At 48.2% G+C, this 21,808-nt stretch overlaps 1 protein-coding gene and 1 pseudogene across 1 annotated transcript; one reads left to right on the top strand and one right to left on the bottom strand.

Annotated features, from left to right (window-relative positions):
• Window positions 1–74: 74 nt before the first annotated feature.
• LOC134734946 (uncharacterized) lies at window positions 75–180 on the top strand (annotated as a pseudogene).
• A 3,738-nt stretch (window positions 181–3,918) lies between these two features.
• RIT1 (Ras like without CAAX 1) lies at window positions 3,919–21,724 on the bottom strand. Its single transcript, XM_063626836.1, has 6 exons — window positions 19,802–21,724; window positions 19,241–19,389; window positions 19,034–19,090; window positions 10,105–10,178; window positions 9,685–9,876; window positions 3,919–6,716 (listed from the first exon to the last, which is right to left on the bottom strand). The coding sequence occupies exons 2-6, from the start codon at window positions 19,344–19,346 to the stop codon at window positions 6,486–6,488; spliced, it is 660 nt and encodes a 219-aa protein (XP_063482906.1). The 5' UTR covers window positions 19,347–19,389; window positions 19,802–21,724; the 3' UTR covers window positions 3,919–6,485.
• Between the last annotated feature and the right edge of the window lie 84 nt (window positions 21,725–21,808).

Below are 21,808 nucleotides of genomic sequence, written 5' to 3' on the forward strand. Positions count from 1 at the left end.
CCACCTTGGCCTCCCAAAGTGCTGGGATTACAGGCATGAGCCCTGTGCCTGGCATGTTTAAAAGTTGATTGGACAGCTTTGTACAGTGACAGGATTATAGCCAATGAGGCATGATTATTGCTAATTGAAAACTTTTCCCAATACCCTGGCATTGGCAATTTTTGACAATCTCTATGGAGACTGAACTTAAAAAACAAAAGTTGATTGAAAAAAAAATTTTTTTTTTTTGAGACGGAGTCTTGCTGTCGCCCAGGCTGGAGTGCAGTGGCACGATCTTGGCTCACTGCAACCTCTGCCTCCTGGGTTCAAGTGATTCTCCTGCCTCAGCCTCTCGAGTAACTGGGATTACAGGCGCATGCCACCACACCTGGCTAATTTTGTATTTTTATTTATTTATTTATTTTTTTTTTGGAGACGGAGTCTCGCTCTGTCGCCCAGGCTGGAGTGCAGTGGCGCGATCTCGGCTCACTGCAAACTCCGTCTCCCGGGTTCACGCCATTCTCCTGCCTCAGCCTCTCCGAGTAGCTGGGACTACAGGCGCCCGCCACCACGCCCGGCTAATTTTTTGTATTTTCAGTAGAGACGGGGTTTCACCATGGTCTCGATCTCCTGACCTCGGGATCCGCCCGCCTCGGCCTCCCAAAGTGCTGGGATTACAGGCGTGAGCCACCGCGCCCGGCTAATTTTGTATTTTTAGTAGAGACAGGGTTTCGCCATGTTGGCCAGGCTGGTCTTGAACTCCTGACCATAAGTGATCCATCTGCCTCAGCCTCCCAAAGTGATGGGATTACAGGCGTGAGCCACCGCGCCTGGCAAGATTTCAAATTTCTGTACGAGTTTGGAAAAGGCATAACACTACCAATGACTTATTAGGAGTCTACTAAATTTACTAATTCCTTCCTTTTTGAATTCCTATAACATTTCCAGTTTGAAGCATATGATTTATTACTTTAAGACTGATCTCTGGCTGTTTTATATGTACAAATTTTATTTTACTTTATTTTATTTTTTTGAGACGGAGTCTCGCTCTGTTGCCCAGGCTGGAGTGCAGTGGTGTGATCTCGGCTCACAGCAAGCTCTGCCTCCCAGATTCACGCCATTCTCCTGCCTCAGCCTTCCGAGTAGCTGGGACTACAGGCACCCGCCACCGCACCTGGCTAATTTTTTTGTATTTTTAGTTGAGATGGGTTTCACCGTGTTAGCCAGGATGGTCTCAATCTCCTGACCTCGTGATCCACCTACCTCGGTCTCCCAAAGTGCTGGGATTACAGGCGTGAGCCACTGCACCTGGCTATATATACAAATTTTATCTAAGCTCCAGAGCAGGGATAATATATATATATATATAGGTGTATATATATAATATACATGTAAATATATATATAATATACATGTAAATATATATATATATATAATATATATATATATATATACACTTTTTTTTTTTTAATACAGAGTCTCACTGTTGCCCAGGCTAGAGTGCAGTGACACGATCCTGGCTCACTGTAACCTCTGCCTCCTGGGTTCAAGTGATTCTTGTGCCTCAGCCTCCAGAGTAGCTGGGATTACAGGTGTGGGCCACCACGCCTAGCTAATTTTTTTGTTTTGTTTTGTATTTCAGTACAGATGGGGTCTCACCATGTTTCTCAGCCTGGTCTCGAATTCCTAAGCTCAGGCAAACTGCCCACCTCCACCTCCCAAAGTGCTAGGATTACAGGCATGAGCCACTATGCCAGACCATATTCTATATTCCTCTGAATCCCTCACAGCTCTTTAAAACAGTGCTTAATACATGGAAGAGGCTTATAAATACTTCACCTGAAATTCCATTACTTATTCTAACAGAGGTTACATTAGAAAATTGAATGCCATTAAATATGAGTAATTTAATCAAAAAACAATTTTTTTTTGAGATGGAGTCTTGCTCTGTTGCCCAGGCTGGAGTGCAATGGCGCAATCTCGGCTCACCACAACCTCTGCCTCCAGGGTTCAAGCAATTCCAATTCTCTGCCTTAGCCTCCCGAGTAGCTGGGATTACAGGCACCCACCACCATGCCCGGCTAATTTTTGTATTTTTAGTAGAAATGGGGTTTCACCATCTTGGCCAGGCTGGTCTTGAACTCCTGACCTCGTGATCCATCTGTCTTGGCCTCTCAAAGTGCTGGGATTACAGGTGTGAGCCACCATGCCCGACCAGGGGAATGATTTTTTAAATCAAGTGAAAAAAAAAAAAAAAGAGACGGAAAGAAAAATGGAATGCCACTCCTCCAGTACCTGTTTCTAGTGGACACTGACAGTTACTGACCATTCAAAAATGTTAAATAGGCAGGGTGCAGTGCTCACACCTCCAATCCCAGCACTTTGGGAGGCCGAGGCGGGCGGATCACTTGAGGCCAGGAGTTTGAGACCAGCCCAGCCAACATGGTGAAACCCTGTCTGTACTAAACATACAAAAAATTAGCCAGGCGTGGTGGTGCATGCTTGTAATCCCAGCTACTTGGGAGGCTGAGGCACAAAGATCACTTGAACCCGGGAGGCGGAGGCTGCACTGAGCTGAGATGGTGTCCCTGCACTCCAGCTTGGGTAAGAGTGAGACTCTGTTTCAAAAAAAAAATAATAATAATGAAGACATAAAAATCCACTCCTGGGCCAGGTGAGGTGGCTCAAGCCTGTAATCCCAGCACTTTGGAAGGCTGAGGCAGGATCGCTTGAGGCCAGGAGTTCGAGACCTGCCTCTACAAAATATGTAAAGATTTGGCATGGCGTGGTGGCATGTGCCCGTAGCCCCAGCTACTGAAGAGGCTGAGGCAGGAGGATCACCTTAAACCCAGGAGTTCAAGGTTACAGTGAGCCAATGATCACACCACTGCACTCCAGCCTAGCACACAGAGTTGGCCAAAGACAGGCCAGGTACAGTGACTCACACCTATAATCCCAGCACTTTGGGAGGCCGAGGTGGGTGGATCAGTTGAGGTCAGGAGTTTGAGACCAGCCTGGCCAACATGATGAAACCATCTCTAATAAAAATACAAAAATTACCTGGTCGTGGTAGTGCACACCTGTAATCCCAGCTACTCAGGAGGCTGAGATGGGAGAATCACTTGAACCTGGGGGGCAGGGGCTGCAGTGAGCCCAGATCACACCACTGCACTCCAGCCTGGGCAATAGAGTAAGACTCTGTCTCAAAACAAAAAAAATCCATTTGTTTAATGTCCAAACTAGGTCCTCTCTACCAACACTGGTGGCCATTTACAGTAATGGAGATTAAATGACCTTCAGGCAAAAAGTTATCATTCTTGGCCAGGCACGGTGGCTCACGCCTGTAATCCCAGCACTTTGGGAGGCTGAGGCAGGCGGATAACAAGGTCAGGAGATCGAGACCATCCTGGCTAACACGGTGAAACCCCATCTCTACTAAAAAATACAGAAAAATTAGCTGGGTGTGGTGGCGGGTGCCTGTAGTCCCAGCTATTCGGGAGGCTGAGGCAGGAGAATGGCGTGAACCCAGGAAGCGGAGCTTGCCGTGAGCCGAGATCGCGCCACTGCACTCCAGCCTGGGCGACAGAGCAAGAGCGAGACTCTGCCTCAAAAAAAAAAAAATTATCGTTCTTTCACTTTTCATTTAGTGTATTTACTTATAACAACTTTAAGTAACCCTTGATCAGGTAGCAAATGTGCTGTCATTTTCCATATGTGTTTTTCCTGTCTCCTCCCAAGAGGTAATCTCTTCAAATGAAGGGGGTTCCATGGCATGCTCCCTAGCACTTGACATGGGTGTTTTGTTCATGGTGGGCTCAAATTTTTTGAATTCATATTTTCCAGAATTATCACATCTCATGGTTATGTTTTTCTTAAAACAACTCTTTTGCGATGATTCCAAACTCTACCCACTGATAGGGAAGCAAAGGAAAGCCCAAGTTGTTTAAAAGTTTTGTATTGTCATACAAACTGTCTTCACATACAAGTGCATTAAAAAAATTTTCCCCCTCCTCCTCCCCAAACATCACAGTAGACCAATTCTTGCTAATATATGACAAAGTTAAAACATATGTCCCCTCTGAATTCTAAACAGCTAATTCTAGACACTAACATCTGGATCTTATAATTTACTGGTCTGGTATGGACATGAACAGTTCCAGTGCCTTGCAACTTATCCCTGAATTTTTCTCTTTTCAAAGTTCTAGGCAGTAATTTTAATGCCCTCAAATTAGATAAAGCTGATTACTTAGAGCTTATAAGTTAGCTACACTTTATGACACCAAGAATAGAGCTCTGACTTATGCATATCATACCTAGCACCACGAATAGAACTAATATTAATGGATGGACTAATACAAGGATCTAATATATGACAGTGATAGCCTTAAAAACACCAATTTGTTATTTTCCTTATATATAATCCAAATTCCTTTCTATCCTTCTGGCAATGTTTCTACTGCCTACCTTAAATAATTATATAGTGTCAATTTCTTGCTTGGGCCAGGTGGTGGTTCATGCCTGTAATCCCAGCATACTGAGAGGACTGAATCCTAGGAGTTCGAGATCAGCCTGGGCAACATAGTGAAACCTCATCTCTATTAAAAAAAAAAAAAAAAAAATATATATATATATATATATATATATATATATATATATATAGCTTAATGTTAATAACAATTCCCTAGGTCACTAGTAATAAGAAGCTATGGACTTTAAACTTAAAAGGTGCTAAACCAGTTTAAATGCAAAACATTCTCATAATAGAATTGCACTGTATTTCTTTTCTACGCTGATGCTCTTCCAAAGTGCTATAGTTCCTGTGAGATTTTTGTCCTGCACAGAATCAAATTCTAGGTCTTTCACTTTTGGATGGCTGAGTACCATAAAACATGATTTATTTGGTAACAAAAATGTTTCCAGGAGTTTAAAAAGGGACCATTACTCAGAGCTAAAAAAGTTCTAACAGTCACTTTTTTAAAAATCTAGTTTATCATTAGTTTATAAAGAAAAACACAACTCTGTCCTACTTCCTCTAATAAAAATGGAAAATATTAAGATGAGCTGTGTGCTTATAAAGAGGTGCTACACAAGTCATCTTACATTTCTAGTCGACACAAACATTGCTTCAGTGACATTTAATATTCAATACATGATGCATTACTCTTAGCATTTTTGCATTTACTCTCCACATATAACAAGGTCAGATACCAAAACAGTCCTGATCTTAAAACAGACAACTCATTACCAATATTTAAAGCTGTTTCTTCCTAGGACTACAGTTCCTAAACTATGCACAGGGAGCAAAGTGGTATTCCCTTAGGATAAACTTGGTCAAGGCTCAGTTAACCCTGAGGTGAACTTAGCAAAGTCCTTGTAAAGAAATCTTCAGATAAGTAACTGCACCTATGTGAATTTTAAAGCTTTAAGACTGACCCATTAAACAGAAATAGCAGATTTTCTCAGAGCAGTGAGTCTAGTGATTGTCCATGTCAAGGAGACACACACACAATTTTACCCACACCCGATGTCTCTTCTGTATGGAAAATGCAATCAGTGATGAAGGGCCAAAAAAACATCTTGCCAGCTGTAGCTCTTTCACAGAGCACAAAGTGGGAGGAAGCAATTAATATAAATGTGTTGGTGTGTGCATCTATGGGGAAAAAATAAACCTGTACAAGGCAATGGCTGATCCAACTATGAATTTTGATTAAACACGTTTAGTAATATAGTTATGATTCCCAAAATGTCTACCTTTGAAGGTAAAAAAAGAAAACCCTGAAATGAAGAGTAAAATAAGGTTCCCAGGAGAAACCTTCATCACATTTTATATGCTTCTGGCTGTTCTCACTTATCCCGGTGAATTTGGGCCAAATGTGTACTTCTTAGAAAAGCGAAGCTTGTACTGAGAATACTTTTCTGAACCTACCTTTTTAAGTCCCTGCAAATATATAGCCCAACTTTCCCAAATCTCACCACTCCATAGTCTGCAACAGGTGCCAGCCCCACAGGTATCTGCTGAAATTTAGCACTGATCTCATTAGCCCCAATTTCCCTACATGATTTTTGTTCAGTCTCTAGAAAGCATAGTGTGAATAGAAGAGACTGAGGTCTTTCTCTGGGATAGTCCCAGGAAATTGAAATTGAAGGATAATGTGGAGTGCAGAGCCAAAAACTTCCCTTGTGAACTTAGTCAAACACACATGGTATACATATTCTCCTGGGTATAAACAAATTTACATTAATTAATTAATAGCGCAACAGAACCCAAAACATTGGTAGATCAAATTCTAATGTGACAATTTAAAAGCAGACAGTGCTCCATTGGGTTAATAAATCATACTTAACTAACAGACAATACTTTAAATACCACATCATTAAAAACTCCTAGTAGGCATGTCCCTTTTATCAGTTAGGACAAAGAGCAAGCACCATGCTCTGTACTGCAGGTTACTGGACTGCTTTGATACAGCACTGCAGTTCACAGATAAACACTTCACATCTTCTCTTCAAGTTACTGAATCTTTCTTCTTCCGGAATGGTGATTTTAGCCTCTTCCATACACTGTTTTTGGGCTTAGATTTTTTCTCCATGGCCAGTACTGCCTCCTTTTCTTTCCTACGTATCTCCCGTACAAGGGCATGGAAAACATCATCAATATAGTAGCGGTATGCAGCAGATGTCTCAAAAAAGGGACAGCTGAATTCTCGGGCCAAGGCCAATCCTTCTTCCTTGGTGACCTTTAAAGGCAAAATGTGAGAAAAAGTAACGGTGAAAAACAATTAAATTGTCCAAAAACCTGAATGCACCACCACCTTAACACAAAGAAAGCTTCTCAACTCTGGAGGTGTTCAAGCATATAGCACTAATTTTTGTAATTTTAGCAGGCTAGATTACTTCTAAGGTTTCTTCTTCTGCCTTCAAATGATACGATTCTATTTCTAGTCTACTTTTTTTTTTGAGACGGAGTTTTGTTCTTGTTGCCCAGATTGGAGTGCAATGGCATGATCGTGGCTCACCGCAACCTCGGCCTCCCAGGTTCAAGTGATTCTCCTGCCTCAGCCTCCTGAGATTACAGGCTTGTGCCACCACACCTGGCTAATTTTGTATTTTTAGTAGAGACGGGGTTTCTCCATGTTAGTCAGGCTGGTTGTGAACTCCTGACCTCAGGCGATCTGCCCACTTCGGCCTCCCACTGGGATCATAGGCGTGGGCCACCGCGCCTGGTCTCTAGTCTATTTTTAAGATACTTTTTGGAACAGGGAATAGTTATAGATATCAAATACACAATCTTAATTTTCCCCATACTTTTTTTTTAAAGAAAGATAAATATGCTGGGCTTGGTGGCTCATACCTGTAATTCCAGAACTTTGGGAGGCTGAGGTGGGGAGGATTGCTTGAGCCCAGGAACTTGAGACCAACTGGGCAATATGGTGAGACCCTATTTTTACAAAATTTGTAAAAATTTAGCTGGGCTGGGCACGGTGGCTCACACCTGTAATCCCAACACTTTGGGAGGCTGAAGCAGGTGGATCACTTGAGGTCTGGGGTTCAAGATCAGCCTTGTCTACATGGCAAAACCCTGTCTCCACTAAAAAAAAACTAGCTGGGCATGGTGTTGGGCACCTGTAATCCCAGTTACTCATGAGGCTGAGGCAAGAGAATCGCTTAAACCTGGGAGGCGGAGGTTACAGTGAGCCAAGACCGCGGCACTGCACTCCAGGTGTCGCACTCCAGCCTGGGCGACAGAGCCAGACTCCGTCTCAAAAAAAAAAAAAAAAAATTAGTTGGATGTGGTGGTATACACCTGTGTTCTCAGCTACTCAGGAGGCTGAGGTAAGAGGATCGCTTGAGCCCAGGAGGTCAAGCCTGCAGTAAGCCATGTTTGTGCCACTGCACTCCAGCCTCAGTGACAGAGCAAGACTCTGTCTCAAGAAAAAAAAAAGTTGGGTGTGGTGGCTCACGCCTATAATCCCAGCACTTTGGGAGGCTGAAGCAGGTAGGCAGATCACCTGAGGTCAGGAGTTTGAGACCAGCCTGGCCAACATGGTGAAACCCCATCTCTACTAAAATAGAAAAATTAGCTGGATGTGGTGGCAGGCACATGTAATCCTAGCTACTCAGGAGGCTGAGGCAGGAGAATCGCTTGAACTCAGGAGTCAGAGAGGTTGCAGTGAGCCTAGATTGCGCCACTGCACTCCAGCCTGGGTAACAGAGTGAGACTCCGTCTCAAAACAACAAAATTAAAATAAAAATTAAGAAAAAAAAGAAAGCTGGGCGTGGTGGCTCACGCCTGTAATCCCAGCACTTTGGGAGGCCGAGGTGGGCAGATCATGAGGTCAGGAGTTTGAGATCAGCCTGACCAACACGGTGAAACCCCGTCTCTACTTAAAAATACAAAAATTAGGCCGGGCACGGTGGCTCATGCCTGTAATCCCAGCACTTTGGGAGGCTGAGGCGGGCGGATCATGAGGTCAGGAGACCGAGACCATCCTGGCTAACACGGTGAAACCCCATCTCACTAAAAATGCAAAAAATTAGCCAGGCATGGTGGCGGGCGCCTGTAGTCCCAGCTACTCAGGAGGCTGAGGCAGGAGAATGGCATGAACCTGGGAGGCGGAGCTTGCAATGAGCAGAGATTGCACCACGGCACTACAGCCTGGGTGACAGAGCGAGATTCCATCTCAAAAAAAAAAAAAAAAATTAGCTGGGCATGGTGGCATGCACCTGTAATCCCTGCTACTCAGGAGGCTAAGGCAGGAGACTCGCTTGAACCCAGGAGGAGGAGGTTGCAGTGAGCCGAGATTGCGCCACTGCACTCCAGCCTAGGCAACAGAGTGAGACTCCATCTCAAAAAAAAAAAAAAGAAAAAGAAACACAAAGGAAGGAAGGGAAAGAGATATATGCTTACACTAAAATATTGAAAACTATTAGGAGCCTATAATTGATACATCTAATTATGGATATGCCATAATTTCTACTTTTGGACAGTTAGACTGTTTCTCATTTTCTGCTACCATAAATAGCCTTGCAATGAACATGTTATATATAAATCCCTAAAAATTTTTTCCAATGGAGATTAACAGAGAAGCATTATGAATTTGACTACTATCAAACTACTTCCAGCCAGGTGCGGTGGCTCACACTTGTAATCCCAACACTTTGGGAGGCCAAGGCAGGAGGATCACTTGAGTCCAGGTGTTCAAGATCAGCCTGGGCAACATAGTGAGATCCTGTCTCCACAAAAAGTAAAAACAATTAGCCAGGAGTGGTGGCACACGCCTGTGGTCCTAGCTACCCTCAAAGCTGAACTGGGATGATTGCCTGAGCTGGGGAGGTAGAGGCTGCAGTGAGCTGTAGCCCCAACTTCACTGCAACCTCCACCTCCCCAGGTCAAGGGATCCTCCCACCTCAGCCTCCCGACTAGCTGGGACCACATGTGCATGCACCACTATGCCCAGCTATGTTTTTTTCTATTTTTTGTAGAGATGGGGTTTCGCCATGTTGCTCAGGCTGGTCTCAAACTCCTGACCTTAAGCAACCTGCCCACCTTGGCCCCACAAAGTGCTGGTGTGAGCCACCTCACCCAGCCTGATTTTCTATTTTAAGGCAAAAAAATCTGTAAGCCAAGCTAAGAATCTGTGAGCCAAGAAACAAAAATGACTAATTGTATAAGATTATAGACAGTATTTTCTTCTCTATCCTCACCTGTCTTAGCTGTTTGAGGTCTGACTTGTTTCCCACAAGAACCACGGGTGTATCATCAGTACGTCGGACTCGATAAATAAGCTGTTTAAACTCACGAACTTCATGGAAACTTCGACGATCCGTGATAGAGTAACAGATGATAAACCCTTCTCCTGCCCTCATATACTGGTCCCGCATGGCTGTAAACTCTGCCTAGAGGGAAAAAAGGGTCATTATGTATTGACGGAATCTAGCGCAACTACACACACAATTAGCTATTTCTTTCAGATTAAAGAAAATGCATGTCGATTACCTGCTATCCTGAGTCAGAGTGCATGAAAAATTAAGAGAGATAAACTAGTGATCTCCTCTGCGTAGGCCTTCCCCTCCCCTTTGCTAGAGTAAAAAAGCCTTTACTCATAACATTCTGGGATTTAATACCTGTCCAGCTGTATCCAAAATGTCCAGATTGGCAGGCTCATCATCAATACGGATCCTGATCTTATAAGCATCTTCTACAGGAGGGAAGAAAGGTGTACTATAAAGTCATAAATGCAGGAAGAAATGCCTATTTAAAACTCGTCTTACAGAGTAGTACATTGTATCCAAATTCATTAAATGCCCACATTTTCTCAGGAAGCATGCTAAATCCACTGAGATACATAAACTAAGTCTTCAACTGAAGTTTTTTTTGCCACATAGGTGATGATGTAGTTTATTCATAGCTGAAGATTTCACCTACAATTCTAAGCTAAAAAAGGATTCTGAGAAGATGTCTTTCTTAAAAAAATTAGGCCAGCTGGGCACAGCGGTGACTGCCTATAATCCCAGCTACTTGGGAGACTGAGACAGGAGTATTGTTTGAGCCCAGGAGTTCAAGACCAGCCTGGGCAACACAGCAAGAGATCATCTTTTTTTTCTCTTGAGACAGGGTCTCACTGTCACCCAGGCTGGAGTGCAGTGGTGCGACCTCGGTTCACTGTAGCCTTGACTTCTCAGGCTCCAGTGATTCTCCCACCTCGGCCTCCCAAGTAGCTGGAACTACAGGCGTGCGACCACCATGTCTGGCTAATTTTTTGTATTTTTGGTAGACATAGGGTTTTGCAATGTTGTCCAGGCTAGTCTTGAACTCCTGGGTTGAAACAATCCTCCTTCCTTGGCCTCCCAAAGTGCTGGTATTACAGGTGTGGGCCATTGCACCCAGCCGAGACCCCATCTCTTAGGGGAAAAAAAAAATTAGGCCTGAAAAGTAACTTTACCATTTATTAAATAGTTATTATCTACCAGACATTATACTAAGTAACTTTATATATATTAATTCTTCAATAATCACAATAATCCAATGAAGTAGGCATTATTACCTCCATTTTACAGCTAAAGAAAATTCAACTCGAAAATACTAATGTCGCCTTCCTTCCTTCCTTCCTTCCCTCCCTCCTTTCTTTCTTTCTTTCTTTCTTTCCCTCTCTGGCCCACACTACAATCTACTCGGCTTGCTGCTGCCCGCGCCGCGGACTGCCTGGGACTGCCGGCGCGCGCCACCGCTGCCTGCCTTTTCTCCTTTGGATGCAGGCACGCGTTCGCCATCTTGGCCACACTGCTCGCCAGCTCCTGACGCCGAGTGCTCTGCCCGCCTCAGCCTCCCGAGGTACTGGGACTACAGACGGAGTCTCGCTCACCCAGTGCTCGGTGTTGCCCGGGCTGGAGTGCGGTGGCGTGGTCTGGCCTCGCGGCAGCCTCTACCCCCCAGCCGCCTGCCTTGGCCTGCCAGGGTGCTGGGATTGCAGCCCCTGCCCGGCCGCCGCCCCATCTGGAAGGTGGGGAGCGCCTCCGCCCGGCCGCCCCGTCTGGGAGGTGAGGAGCGCCTCTGCCCGGCCACCCACCGTCTGGGAAGTGAGGAGCGCCTCTGCCCGGCCACCCACCGTCTGGGAAGTGAGGAGCGCCTCTGCCCGGCCACCCACCGTCTGGGAAGTGAGGAGCGCCTCTGCCCGGCCACCCACCGTCTGGGAAGTGAGGAGCGCCTCTGCCCGGCCACCCACCGTCTGGGAAGTGAGGAGCGCCTCTGCCCGGCCACCCACCGTCTGGGAAGTGAGGAGCGCCTCTGCCCGGCCACCCACCGTCTGGCAAGTGAGGAGCGCCTCTGCCCGGCCTCCCATCGTCTGGGAGGTGAGGAGCGCCTCTGCCCGGCCGCCCCGTCCGGGAGGAAGTGAGGAGCGCCTCTGCCCGGCCGCCCCGTCCGGGAGGAAGTGAGGAGCGCCTCTGCCCGGCCGCCCCATCCGGGAAGAAGTGAGGAGCGCCTCTGCCCGGCCGCCCCGTCCGGGAAGAAGTGAGGAGCACCTCTGCCCGGCTGCCCCCGTCCGGGAAGAAGTGAGGAGCGCCTCTGCCCGGCCGCCCCGTCTGGGAAGTGAGGAGCGCCTCTGCCCGGCCGCCCCGTCTGGCAAGAAATGAGGAGCGCCTCTGCCCGGGCGCCCCGTCCGGGAAGAAGTGAGGAGCGCCTCTGCCCGGCCGCCCCATCCGGGAAGAAGTGAGGAGCGCCTCTGCCCGGCCACCCACCGTCTGGGAAGTGAGGAGCCTCTGCCCGGCCGCCCCGTCTGGGAAATGAGGAGCGCCTCTGCCCGGCCGCCCCGTCTGGGAAGTGAGGAGTGCCTCTGCCCGGCCGCCCCGTCTGGGAAGTGAGCAGCGCCTCTGCCCGGCCGCCCCATCCGGGAAGAAATGAGGAGCGCCTCTGCCCGGGCGCCCCGTCCGGGAAGAAGTGAGGAGCGCCTCTGCCCGGCCGCCCCGTCCGGGAAGAAGTGAGGAGCGCCTCTGCCCGGCCGCCCCGTCTGGGAAGTGAGGAGCGCCTCTGCCCGGCCACCCATCGTCTGGGAGGTGAGGAGCGCCTCTGCCCGGCCTCCCATCGTCTGGGAGGTGAGGAGCGCCTCTGCCCGGCCTCCCATCATCTGGGAGGTGAGGAGCGCCTCTGCCCGGCTGCCCCGTCCGGGAGGAAGTGAGGAGTGCCTCTGCCCGGCCGCCCCGTCCGGGAAGAAGTGAGGAGCGCCTCTGCCCGGCCGCCCTGTCTGGGAAGTGAGGAGCGCCTCTGCCCGGCCGCCCCGTCCGGGAAGAAGTGAGGAGCGCCTCTGCCCGGCCGCCCCGTCTGGGAAATGAGGAGCGCCTCTGCCCGGCCGCCCCGTCCGGGAAGAAGTGAGGAGCGCCTCTGCCCGGCCGCCCCGTCTGGGAAGTGAGGAGCGCCTCTGCCCGGCCACCCATCGTCTGGGAAGTGAGGAGCGCCTCTGCCCGGCCACCCATCGTCTGGGAAGTGAGGAGCGCCTCTGCCCGGCCGCCCCGTCTGGGAAGTGAGGAGCGCCTCTGCCCGGCCACCCACCGTCTGGGAAGTGAGGAGCGCCTGTGCCCGGCTGCCCCGTCCAGGAGGAAGTGAGGAGCGCCTCTGCCCGGCCGCCCCGTCCGGGAAGAAGTGAGGAGCGCCTCTGCCCGGGCGCCCCGTCCGGGAAGAAGTGAGGAGCGCCTCTGCCCGGCCGCCCCGTCTGGGAAGTGAGGAGCGCCTCTGCCCGGCCACCCCGTGTCTGGGTAGAAGTGAGGAGCTCCTCTGCCTGGCCGCCCCGTCCGGGAAGAAATGAGGAGCGCCTCTGCCCGGCCGCCCCATCCGGGAAGAAGTGAGGAGCGCCTCTGCCCGGCCACCCATCGTCTGGGAAGTGAGGAGCGCCTCTGCCCGGCCACCCACCGTCTGGGAAGTGAGGAGCGCCTCTGCCCGGCCGCCCCGTCCGGGAAGAAGTGAGGACCGCCTCTGCCCGGCTGCCCCGTCCGGGAAGAAGTGAGGAGCGCCTCTGCCCGGCCGCCCCGTCCGGGAAGAAGTGAGGAGCGCCTCTGCCCGGCCGCCCCGTCGGGAAGAAGTGAGGAGCGCCTCTGCCCGGCCGCCCCGTCCGGGAAGAAGTGAGGAGCGCCTCTGCCCGGCCGCCCCGTCTGGGAGGTGAGGAGCGCCTCTGCCCGGCCACCCATCGTCTGGGAGGTGAGGAGCGCCTCTGCCCGGCCACCCATCGTCTGGGAGGTGAGGAGCGCCTCTGCCCGGCCACCCATCGTCTGGAAAGTGAGGAGCGCCTCTGCCCGGCTGCCCCATCTGGGAAGTGAGGAGTGCCTCTGCCCGGCCACCCATCGTCTGGGAGGTGAGGAGCGCCTCTGCCCGGCCGCCCATCGTCTGGGAAGTGAGGAGCGCCTCTGCCCGGCCACCCATCGTCTGGGAAGTGGGGAGCGCCTCTGCCCGACCACCCATCGTCTGGGAAGTGAGGAGCGCCTCTGCCTGGCCACCTATCGTCTGGGAAGAAGTGAGGAGCGTCTCTGCCTGGCCGCCCCGTCTGGGAAGTGAGGAGCCCCTCTGCCCGGCCGCCCTGTGTCTGGGTAGAAGTGAGGAGCTCCTCTGCCTGGCCGCTCCGTCTGGGAGGTCTACCACGGAGGCCAGAAGCAATGTGGGGGCTGGACGTGGTGGCTCACGCCTGTGGTCCCGGCACTCTGGGGGGCGAGGCGGGTTGATCACTTTGGGCTAGGAGTTCGAGACCAGTCTGGCCAACTTGGCGAAACATGAAGAATACAACAGACAAACCAACCAACCAACTCAATGACAACAAAACAGGTCTACCCTGGAGTCATACTCTAATTTTCTCTATTTTCCTCCCTTTCTGATCCTTTATCCCACTTTCTTTTTCTTCCTCTTCCTTCTCCCTCTTCTTTGTCAAATAGAGGATTTATTATCACTGATCCATATAAAGTCCCTCTCTCATTTATTTTAACTCCCACCCCCATTTCTATTCCCCGACTTCCCATGTGCAACCTTCCTAATATGTTTGATACGCATCTTTTTGTTTGTATGTATTTTTAGAAAATGTTTATTGTTTTTGTATGCAAAAAAAATTAATAAAAAAAAAAGAAAAAAAAAAAAAGAAAAAAAAAAAAAAAGAAAATACTAATGTCTTCTCTAAATTACAGTTAATTAGTGACAGAATGAGGATTAAAACCCAAGATTGCTGAACTGAAAAGCATTATTAACCATGTGTTATACTTCCTCCTCATTACTACAAAAAAGAAAAAAATACATAATTCGCTATTTTCTTTTTTTTTTTTTTTTTGAGACAGGGTCTCACTCTATCACCCAGACTGGAGTGCAGTGGCATGATCTCGGCTCACCACAACTTCTGCCTCCCAGGCTCAAGGGATTCTCCTGCCTCAGCCTCCTGAGTAGCTGGGATTACAGGCACATGCCACTACTGCCCGGCTAATTTTTGTATTTTTAGTATAGGCGGGATTTCACCATGTTGGCCAGGCTGGTCTTGAACGCCTGACCTCAAATGATCCACCTGCCTCAGCCTCCCAAAGTGTTGGGATTACAGGCGTGAGCCACCGCACCTGGTCTAATTGGCTATTTTCTAAATAATCCACAGTTTCGCAATTTCTCTTTTCTGAAAGCAAATTTCTTTATGCACATTACTATAGTAACCTTGGAAAATATAGAAAACTAAAAAGAGAAAAAAAACCACTCAATATTTCATTCACTTAACAACTGCTGCTTACATCTCGATGTATTTCCTTTTAACATTTTTTCTTGAATTCCTGCTTCTGACTCTTCCTCAAAGATGAAGAGCTCATTAAATCAATGCTTCTCAATTATTCATTAGGATTAGTGAGTTGTGAAATCTACTTAATGAGCCGGGACCAGCATTAAAATAAACAAGCAGAAACCTAAATAAAAATAGAAAATACCAGGCCGGGTGCAGTGGTTCACGCTTGTAATCCCAGCACTTTGGGAGGCTGAGGCGGGTGGATCACCTGAGGTCAGGAGTTCAAGACCAGCCTGGCCAATGTGGTGAAACCCCACCTCTACTAAAAATACAAAAATTATCTGGATGTGGTCACAGGTGCCTGTAATCCCAGCTACTTGGGAGGCTGAGGCAGGAGAATCGCTTGAACTGGGAGGCGGAGGTTGTAGTGAGCCAAGATTGTGCCACTGGACTCCAGCCTGGGCAACAAGAGAGAAATTCTCCATCTCAGGAAAAAAAAAAAAAGGAAAGAAAATACCAGAGTAGGTGAGGTACAGTGGCTCTCACGCCTGTAATCTCAGTGCTTTGGGAGGTCCAGGTGGGAGGATCACTTGAGCTCAGGAGTTTGAGACCAGCCTGGGCAACAGAGCGGGACCTCATCTCTACTAAAAAACCAAAAATATTAGCTGGGCTTAGTGGCCTACGCCTGCAGTCCCAGGTATTTGGTAGGGTGAGGCAGGAGGAGCACTTGAACCCAGGAGGTCCAGGCTGCAGTGAGCCAAGATCACAACACTGCACTCCAGCCTGGGCAACAGAGTTAGACCCTGTCTCAAAAAAAAAAAGAAAAAAGAAAATATCAGAGTGCATCAGATGTAGTGAGGTAAAGTTTCATAATATTTTAGCTACACATACACATGTGCTTGTGTATATAATTTATATATACATATGCACACATTCATATGCTTTTTTTTTTTTTGAGGCAAAGTCTCACTCTGTCACTCAGGCCGGAGTGCAGTGGTACAATCTCGGCTCACTGCAACCTCTGCCTCCTGGGTTCAAGGAATTCTCCCACTTCAGCTTCCTGAGTAGCTGGGATTACAGACATGCAGCAGTAACATGCCCAGCTAATTTTTGTATTTTCAGTAGAGATGGGGTTTTACCATGTTGGCCAGGCTGGTCTTGAACTCCTGACCTCAGGTGCCTTGGCCTCCTGAAGTGCTTCGATTATAGGATTACAGGCTCAGGATTACAGGTGTAAGCCTCCGCACCCGGCCTTGTGTGCTTTTTTATCTCTACCAGTTACAATGTAAAGTTTTTCTGAGTTTACAGCCAGAGCTTGAAACCAAATGCACTAAATTATAAACTCAAGAACAGAAACCTCATCTTTTTGATCACCACTGTACCCTGAGCAGGGCTTGGCACATAATAGAAACTCAGGAGACATAGTATTTGCTGTTGAATCAGATAATATTGCCAGGAGAGTAGTTAACTGGAGGAAAATTGATTAAAACAGATAACTCTTACAGGAGACAAGTATTTGAGGTTTACTTTAAAGAAAGGAAAAGATGCGGCCGGGTGCGGTGGCTCACGCCTGTAATTCCAACACTTTGGGAGGCCGAGGCAGGCGGATCACGAGGTCAGGAGATCGAGACCATCCTGGCTAACACAGTGAAACTCTGTCTCTACTAAAACTACAAAAAATTAGCCGGGCATGGTGGTGGGCGCCTGTAGTCCCAGCTACTCAGGAGGCTGAGGCAGGAGAATGGCGTGAACCTGGGAGGTGGGGCTTGCAGTGAGCTGAGATTGCGCCACTGCACTCCAGCCTGGGTGACAGAGTGAGACTCTGTCTCAAAAAAAAAAAGAAAAGAAAAGATGCTTCTGGAGTTCTCAAGTAAATATGCGTAAGCCCCAAATTCATTTTATTCCTAGAACTCCCACCATAATTTGAATCTCTGAACAATGTTTTTTTTTTTTTTAATTTTTTTGAGACAAAGTCTTGCTCTTATCCCCCAAGGCTGGAGTGTGATGGCGCTATCTCGGCTCACTGCAACCTCCGCCTCCCAGGTTCAAGCAATTCTCCTGCCTCAGCCCCCGCAGTAGCTGGGATTACAGGCACCCACCAACACGCCTGGCTAGTTTTGGTATTTTTAGTAGAGATGGGGTTTCACCATGTTGGCCAGGCTGGTCTCCAACTCCTGACCTCAGGTGATCCACCCGCCTCGACCTCCCAAAGTGCTGGGATTATAGGCATGAGCCACCGCGCCTGGTCTGAATCTCTGAACAATGTTCTAAATTTGATACAGTACATGAAAAAGTCAAGACTTTTTCTATTTTTCCTATCCCTGGAATCATCTGCTGTATGAAATGACCATACCAAAGCTGGGCCACCACAAAACATGACTGGCTTTGTGGGAAACAGAGCAGCAGAGGCCTGACCCAATGGAAACCCTTCCTAGAGAACTAGGATCATGGCAGAGAGTGTCACATACTGAAAATAACAAGGTCAGGTGCAGTGGATCATGCCTGTAATCCTAGCACTTTGGGAGTCCAAGGTGGGCAGATGATGAGGTCAGGAGATCGAGACCATCCTGGCTAACACGGTGAAATCCCATCTCTACTAAAAATACAAAAAAAAAAATTAACTGGGCGTGGTGGTGGGCGCTTGTAGTCCCAGATACTCGGGAGGCTGAGGCAGAAGAACAGCATGAACCTGGGAGGTGGAGCTTGTAGTGAGCCAAGATCGTGCCACTGCACTCCAGCCTGGGCAACAGGGTGAGACACCGTCTCCAAAAAAAAAAAAAAAGAAAATAACAGTACAGCTGACTTTCTGTGCCCTCTCCCATTCCCACATCCATTTTTCTTTAATATTAGGATATAAATCCATAGATTCAAACCTGCTTCCTTATGGTTTAGGAATGACAGTAATGTTCTTAGTCTTTGTAGAGACTAGCAATTAAAAAATCAGAAAGTCAAAGCAAATAAAATGACTTTTTTACTCTACTAGCTTTCTGCAACAAGAGTTAAGGACCGTAAAAGACATCGGAGGGCTGGGTGCGGTGGCTCACGCCTGTAATCCCAGTACTTTGGGAGGCCGGGTCATGGATTACTTGAGGTCAGGAGTTTGAGACCAGCCTGGCCAACATAGTGAAATCCCATCTCTACTAAAAATACAAAAATTAGCCGGGTGTGGTGGCAGACGCCTGTAATCCCAGCTACTCAGGAGGCTGAGGCAGGAGAATTGCTTGAACCCAGGAGGTGGAGGTTGCAGTGACCGGAGATCGCACCATTGCACTCCAGCCTGGGAGACAGTGCGAGACTCCATCTCAAAAAAAAAAAAGAAAGACATGGGAAAAGACATTACTATGTAATGAACTTAAGGTATAAGGAAGTAAATGAAGAGCTCCAAGTGCAAGATGTCCAGGCTTGGCATGTCTGGGTTGTAAGAGTTCAGCAGCCTAGCTCTACTTGTTTTTCTGCTTCCTTTTGTGGAAGTTCAAACCAGCTGACTCACAATTACAGAGCGAGTCTCAAGTCATACCCTTAGAGAAGTGACAGCAAGAAAAGGCTTCGTTAAGTGGCCTGTATACAACCATAAAAAAATACAACAAAGAGAGTTGTCCCATTAATGTTCAGTAAGAGACAAAGACTAAAGATGGCTCATGACATAAAGTCTGAAAAAAAAAAAAAGAAATCTTCAGTTGCTTAACAATTGCTGATACCCTTGTTTCTAAATAAATCTGAATTAGACTCCAAAAAAGGCTCAAAATATAAATAGTTAGAAACCACTGATATTCATTAAGATATTTTTATGGGGTATATTTGGAAACATAAGTGATGATCTGGCTTACCAATGGTGGGATCATGATCTTCTGGGAATCGGTGGCTGATGAACTGCATGGTCATGGCTTCAAAAGAAGAAATAAAAGTCAAATCCTCACAAAGGTGACCCACAGAGAGAATTTTAAGTATTAACATTGCAAGATAGCAAATATCCCATCTGGTCATTTAAGTACTTTTTCATCCATGCTTCCTGTCAAATGGAAAATGTTACCTACCACTCTTCCCTACACCACCAGCACCCAGCATCACTAGTTTGTACTCCCGTGAGAGCCCAGCGGGGCTGCTACAGCAGCTACCAACTGGGCGAGTTCCAGAATCCATTGTCCTCTTGGGGCCTTCCTGGGCTGCCCCGAGGAAAAGCCACCTAGAAAAGGAGGAGGAAATGCTTAATCCAGGATGGAGACACCACGGCGACAGCCCTCAAGCCAGTGCCTTACCTTTCCATACATACTCTGGCCTGTCCCTCTTGCTCACCACTGCACCCTTTCTGGTGGTCCTAAGAAACCCCCCACATCTTCACCCTCCCTCCTAGACAGTTTAATCACATGACACATCACAGGTTTTACTTTTTCCAAAGAGAAAAATAAAAAAATACAAATAAATTTAGGTCCCGGCACAGTAAGGACAAGGAGAAAGTTTTGGGAAGAAACGGATGCGGCCCCTTAGGCCGCAAGGGTCCTCTCACGTCTGCGGTACCCGGGGGTTCCGCCCCCTCCCCATTCTCCTCCGAACCCCCTCCCCACCCCCAGCTGCTCCTCCGCCGCCAGACTCCCCACCTCTCTGCCTCACAAGCCGACGCCCTGCTGCTCCTACTGGTCAGTGGGGACTGGAACACCACAGCCGGTCGGGTCACGCACTTCGTCTTCCTTCACTTGCAGAGGCTCCGGCACTGACCTGTGACCCCTCCCGCAGCTGGGTAAGATGGCGCCACCGGCGCCCTAGTCGCGGAAGGAGGGGCGGGGCCACTCAGTGACGCCCACAGCCTGCCCCGCCCTCTTCCCTCCCCTCCCAGGTCCCCAAAACCCAGTTCCGGGACTCACCGCTGAAGGCCTTCTGGTCACCTACCCAACGTAGGGTGTATGCACTCACAGATTAGGGTATTTAATCACGAGTAGAAAGTAAATTATTTACACAAAAGGGAAGGGAGTACGTGATAAGAGATATGCAGGGACACTTAACAACTTACTGAGGGTTGTTTGCTGCTTGTGGGAAAAAAAAAAAAACCGAAACTAATTTGACCCAATGTAATGAGAGGAAGGGAGGACAGGGGCACCCCCCAAATCCTCCTAAAACACAGGATTTCAGTCAAGTCTACCGCGGATGACTGCTTCACAGGAGAAAAATGACTTTCCTAAAGGAGCGGCCACAATGACTTTGGCTATTGAAACCTAGATTCATTCTCAGAAACCAGATGTTCACAACAGTCCCTAATCAGAGTTCTGTACGTATTTTCAACACGTATAAGACACACAAAAACTTGTTTTAAATAAATGTACCACACTCTGGCAGGAAAGAGAGCTTTGAGTTAACAGCGGCCTTGAGTTAAACACAGAACTGAAGCGAAGCCACTATAACCACATTCCCCTCAATTTAGGTAGCACAAGTGCTAGAAGAAACTGACACTGGAAAATTGTTTCTCATGCAGCTCTGCCTACCACTGTTCTTTTTAAATGTCTTTCTGGGCCGGGGGCGGTGGCTCACTTCTGTAGTCCCAGCACTTTGGGAGGCTGAGGCGGGTGAGTCACGAGGTCAAGAAACAAGAGACCATCCTGGCCAACATGTAAAACCGTCTCTATTAAAAATACAAAAGAATTAGCTGGGTGTGGTGGCATGCGCCTGTAAGTCCCAGCTACTCGGGAGGCTGAGGCAGGAGAATCACTTGAACCTGGGAGGTGGAGGTTGCAGTTAGCTGGCTGAGACGGTGCCACTGCACTCCAGCCTGGCAATAGACCAAAACTCCGTCTCAAAATAAAAAAAAAGTCTTTCTGGCCAGGCGTGCTGGCTCACGCCTGTAATCCCAGCACTTTGAGAGGCTGAAGTGGGCGGATCACTTGAGGATCAAGAGTTCAAGACCAGCCTGGCCAAAACGGTGAAACCCTGTCTCTACTAAAAATACAAAAATTAGTTGGGCGTGGTGGTAGGTGCCTGTAATCCCTGCTACTCAGGAGGCTGAGGCTAGAGAATCACTTGAACGCAGGAGGTGGAGGTTGCAGTGAGCCAAGATTGCACCATTCCACTCCAGCCTGGGTGACAGAGACTCCATCTCAAAAAAAATAAAATGTCTTTCCAAGAATAACTATTTCCTTTAAAACCTGCTTCATTCATGAAGTCCTTTTAATACCCTGTTAAATAAAGGAGAGCTAAAATATGAAAATGGAAAATATCCAGCATAATAATCCTTAACTTTTTTTTTTTTTTTTTGAGACAGAGTCTCGCTCTTTCGTCCAGGCCGGACTGCGGTGGCGCTATCTCGGGTCACTGCAAGCTCCGCCTCCCGGGTTCATGCCATTCTCCTGCCTCAGCCTCCCGGGTAGCTGGGACTACAGGAACCCGCCACCGCGCCCGGATAGTTTTTTGTATTTTTAGTAGAGACGGGGTTTCACCATGTTAGCCAGGATGGTCTCGATCTCCTGACCTCGTGATCCGCCCGCCTCGGCCTCCCAAAATGCTGGGATTACAGGCGTGAGCCACTGCGCCCGGCCATCCTTAACATTTTCATGTGAACTTTAAGGGTACATATTGCAGTTACATAACTCTTGGAACTATATGCAAACCTTGGGGTC

This window comes from Symphalangus syndactylus, chromosome 12 (assembly GCF_028878055.3).
Source record: "Symphalangus syndactylus isolate Jambi chromosome 12, NHGRI_mSymSyn1-v2.1_pri, whole genome shotgun sequence".
Taxonomy (NCBI): Eukaryota; Metazoa; Chordata; class Mammalia; order Primates; family Hylobatidae; genus Symphalangus; species Symphalangus syndactylus.

Coding starts and splice junctions, on each gene's coding strand:
- RIT1 (XM_063626836.1), bottom strand. CDS start 19,346: ATGGATTCTGGAACTCGCCCAGTTGGTAGCTGCTGTAGCAGCCCCGCT. Junction 10,179..19,033: donor AGATCATGATCCCACCATTG/GTAAGCCAGATC, acceptor TCCCTCCTGTAG/AAGATGCTTATAAGATCAGG. Junction 6,717..9,684: donor ACCTCAAACAGCTAAGACAG/GTGAGGATAGAG, acceptor TTGCCTTTAAAG/GTCACCAAGGAAGAAGGATT.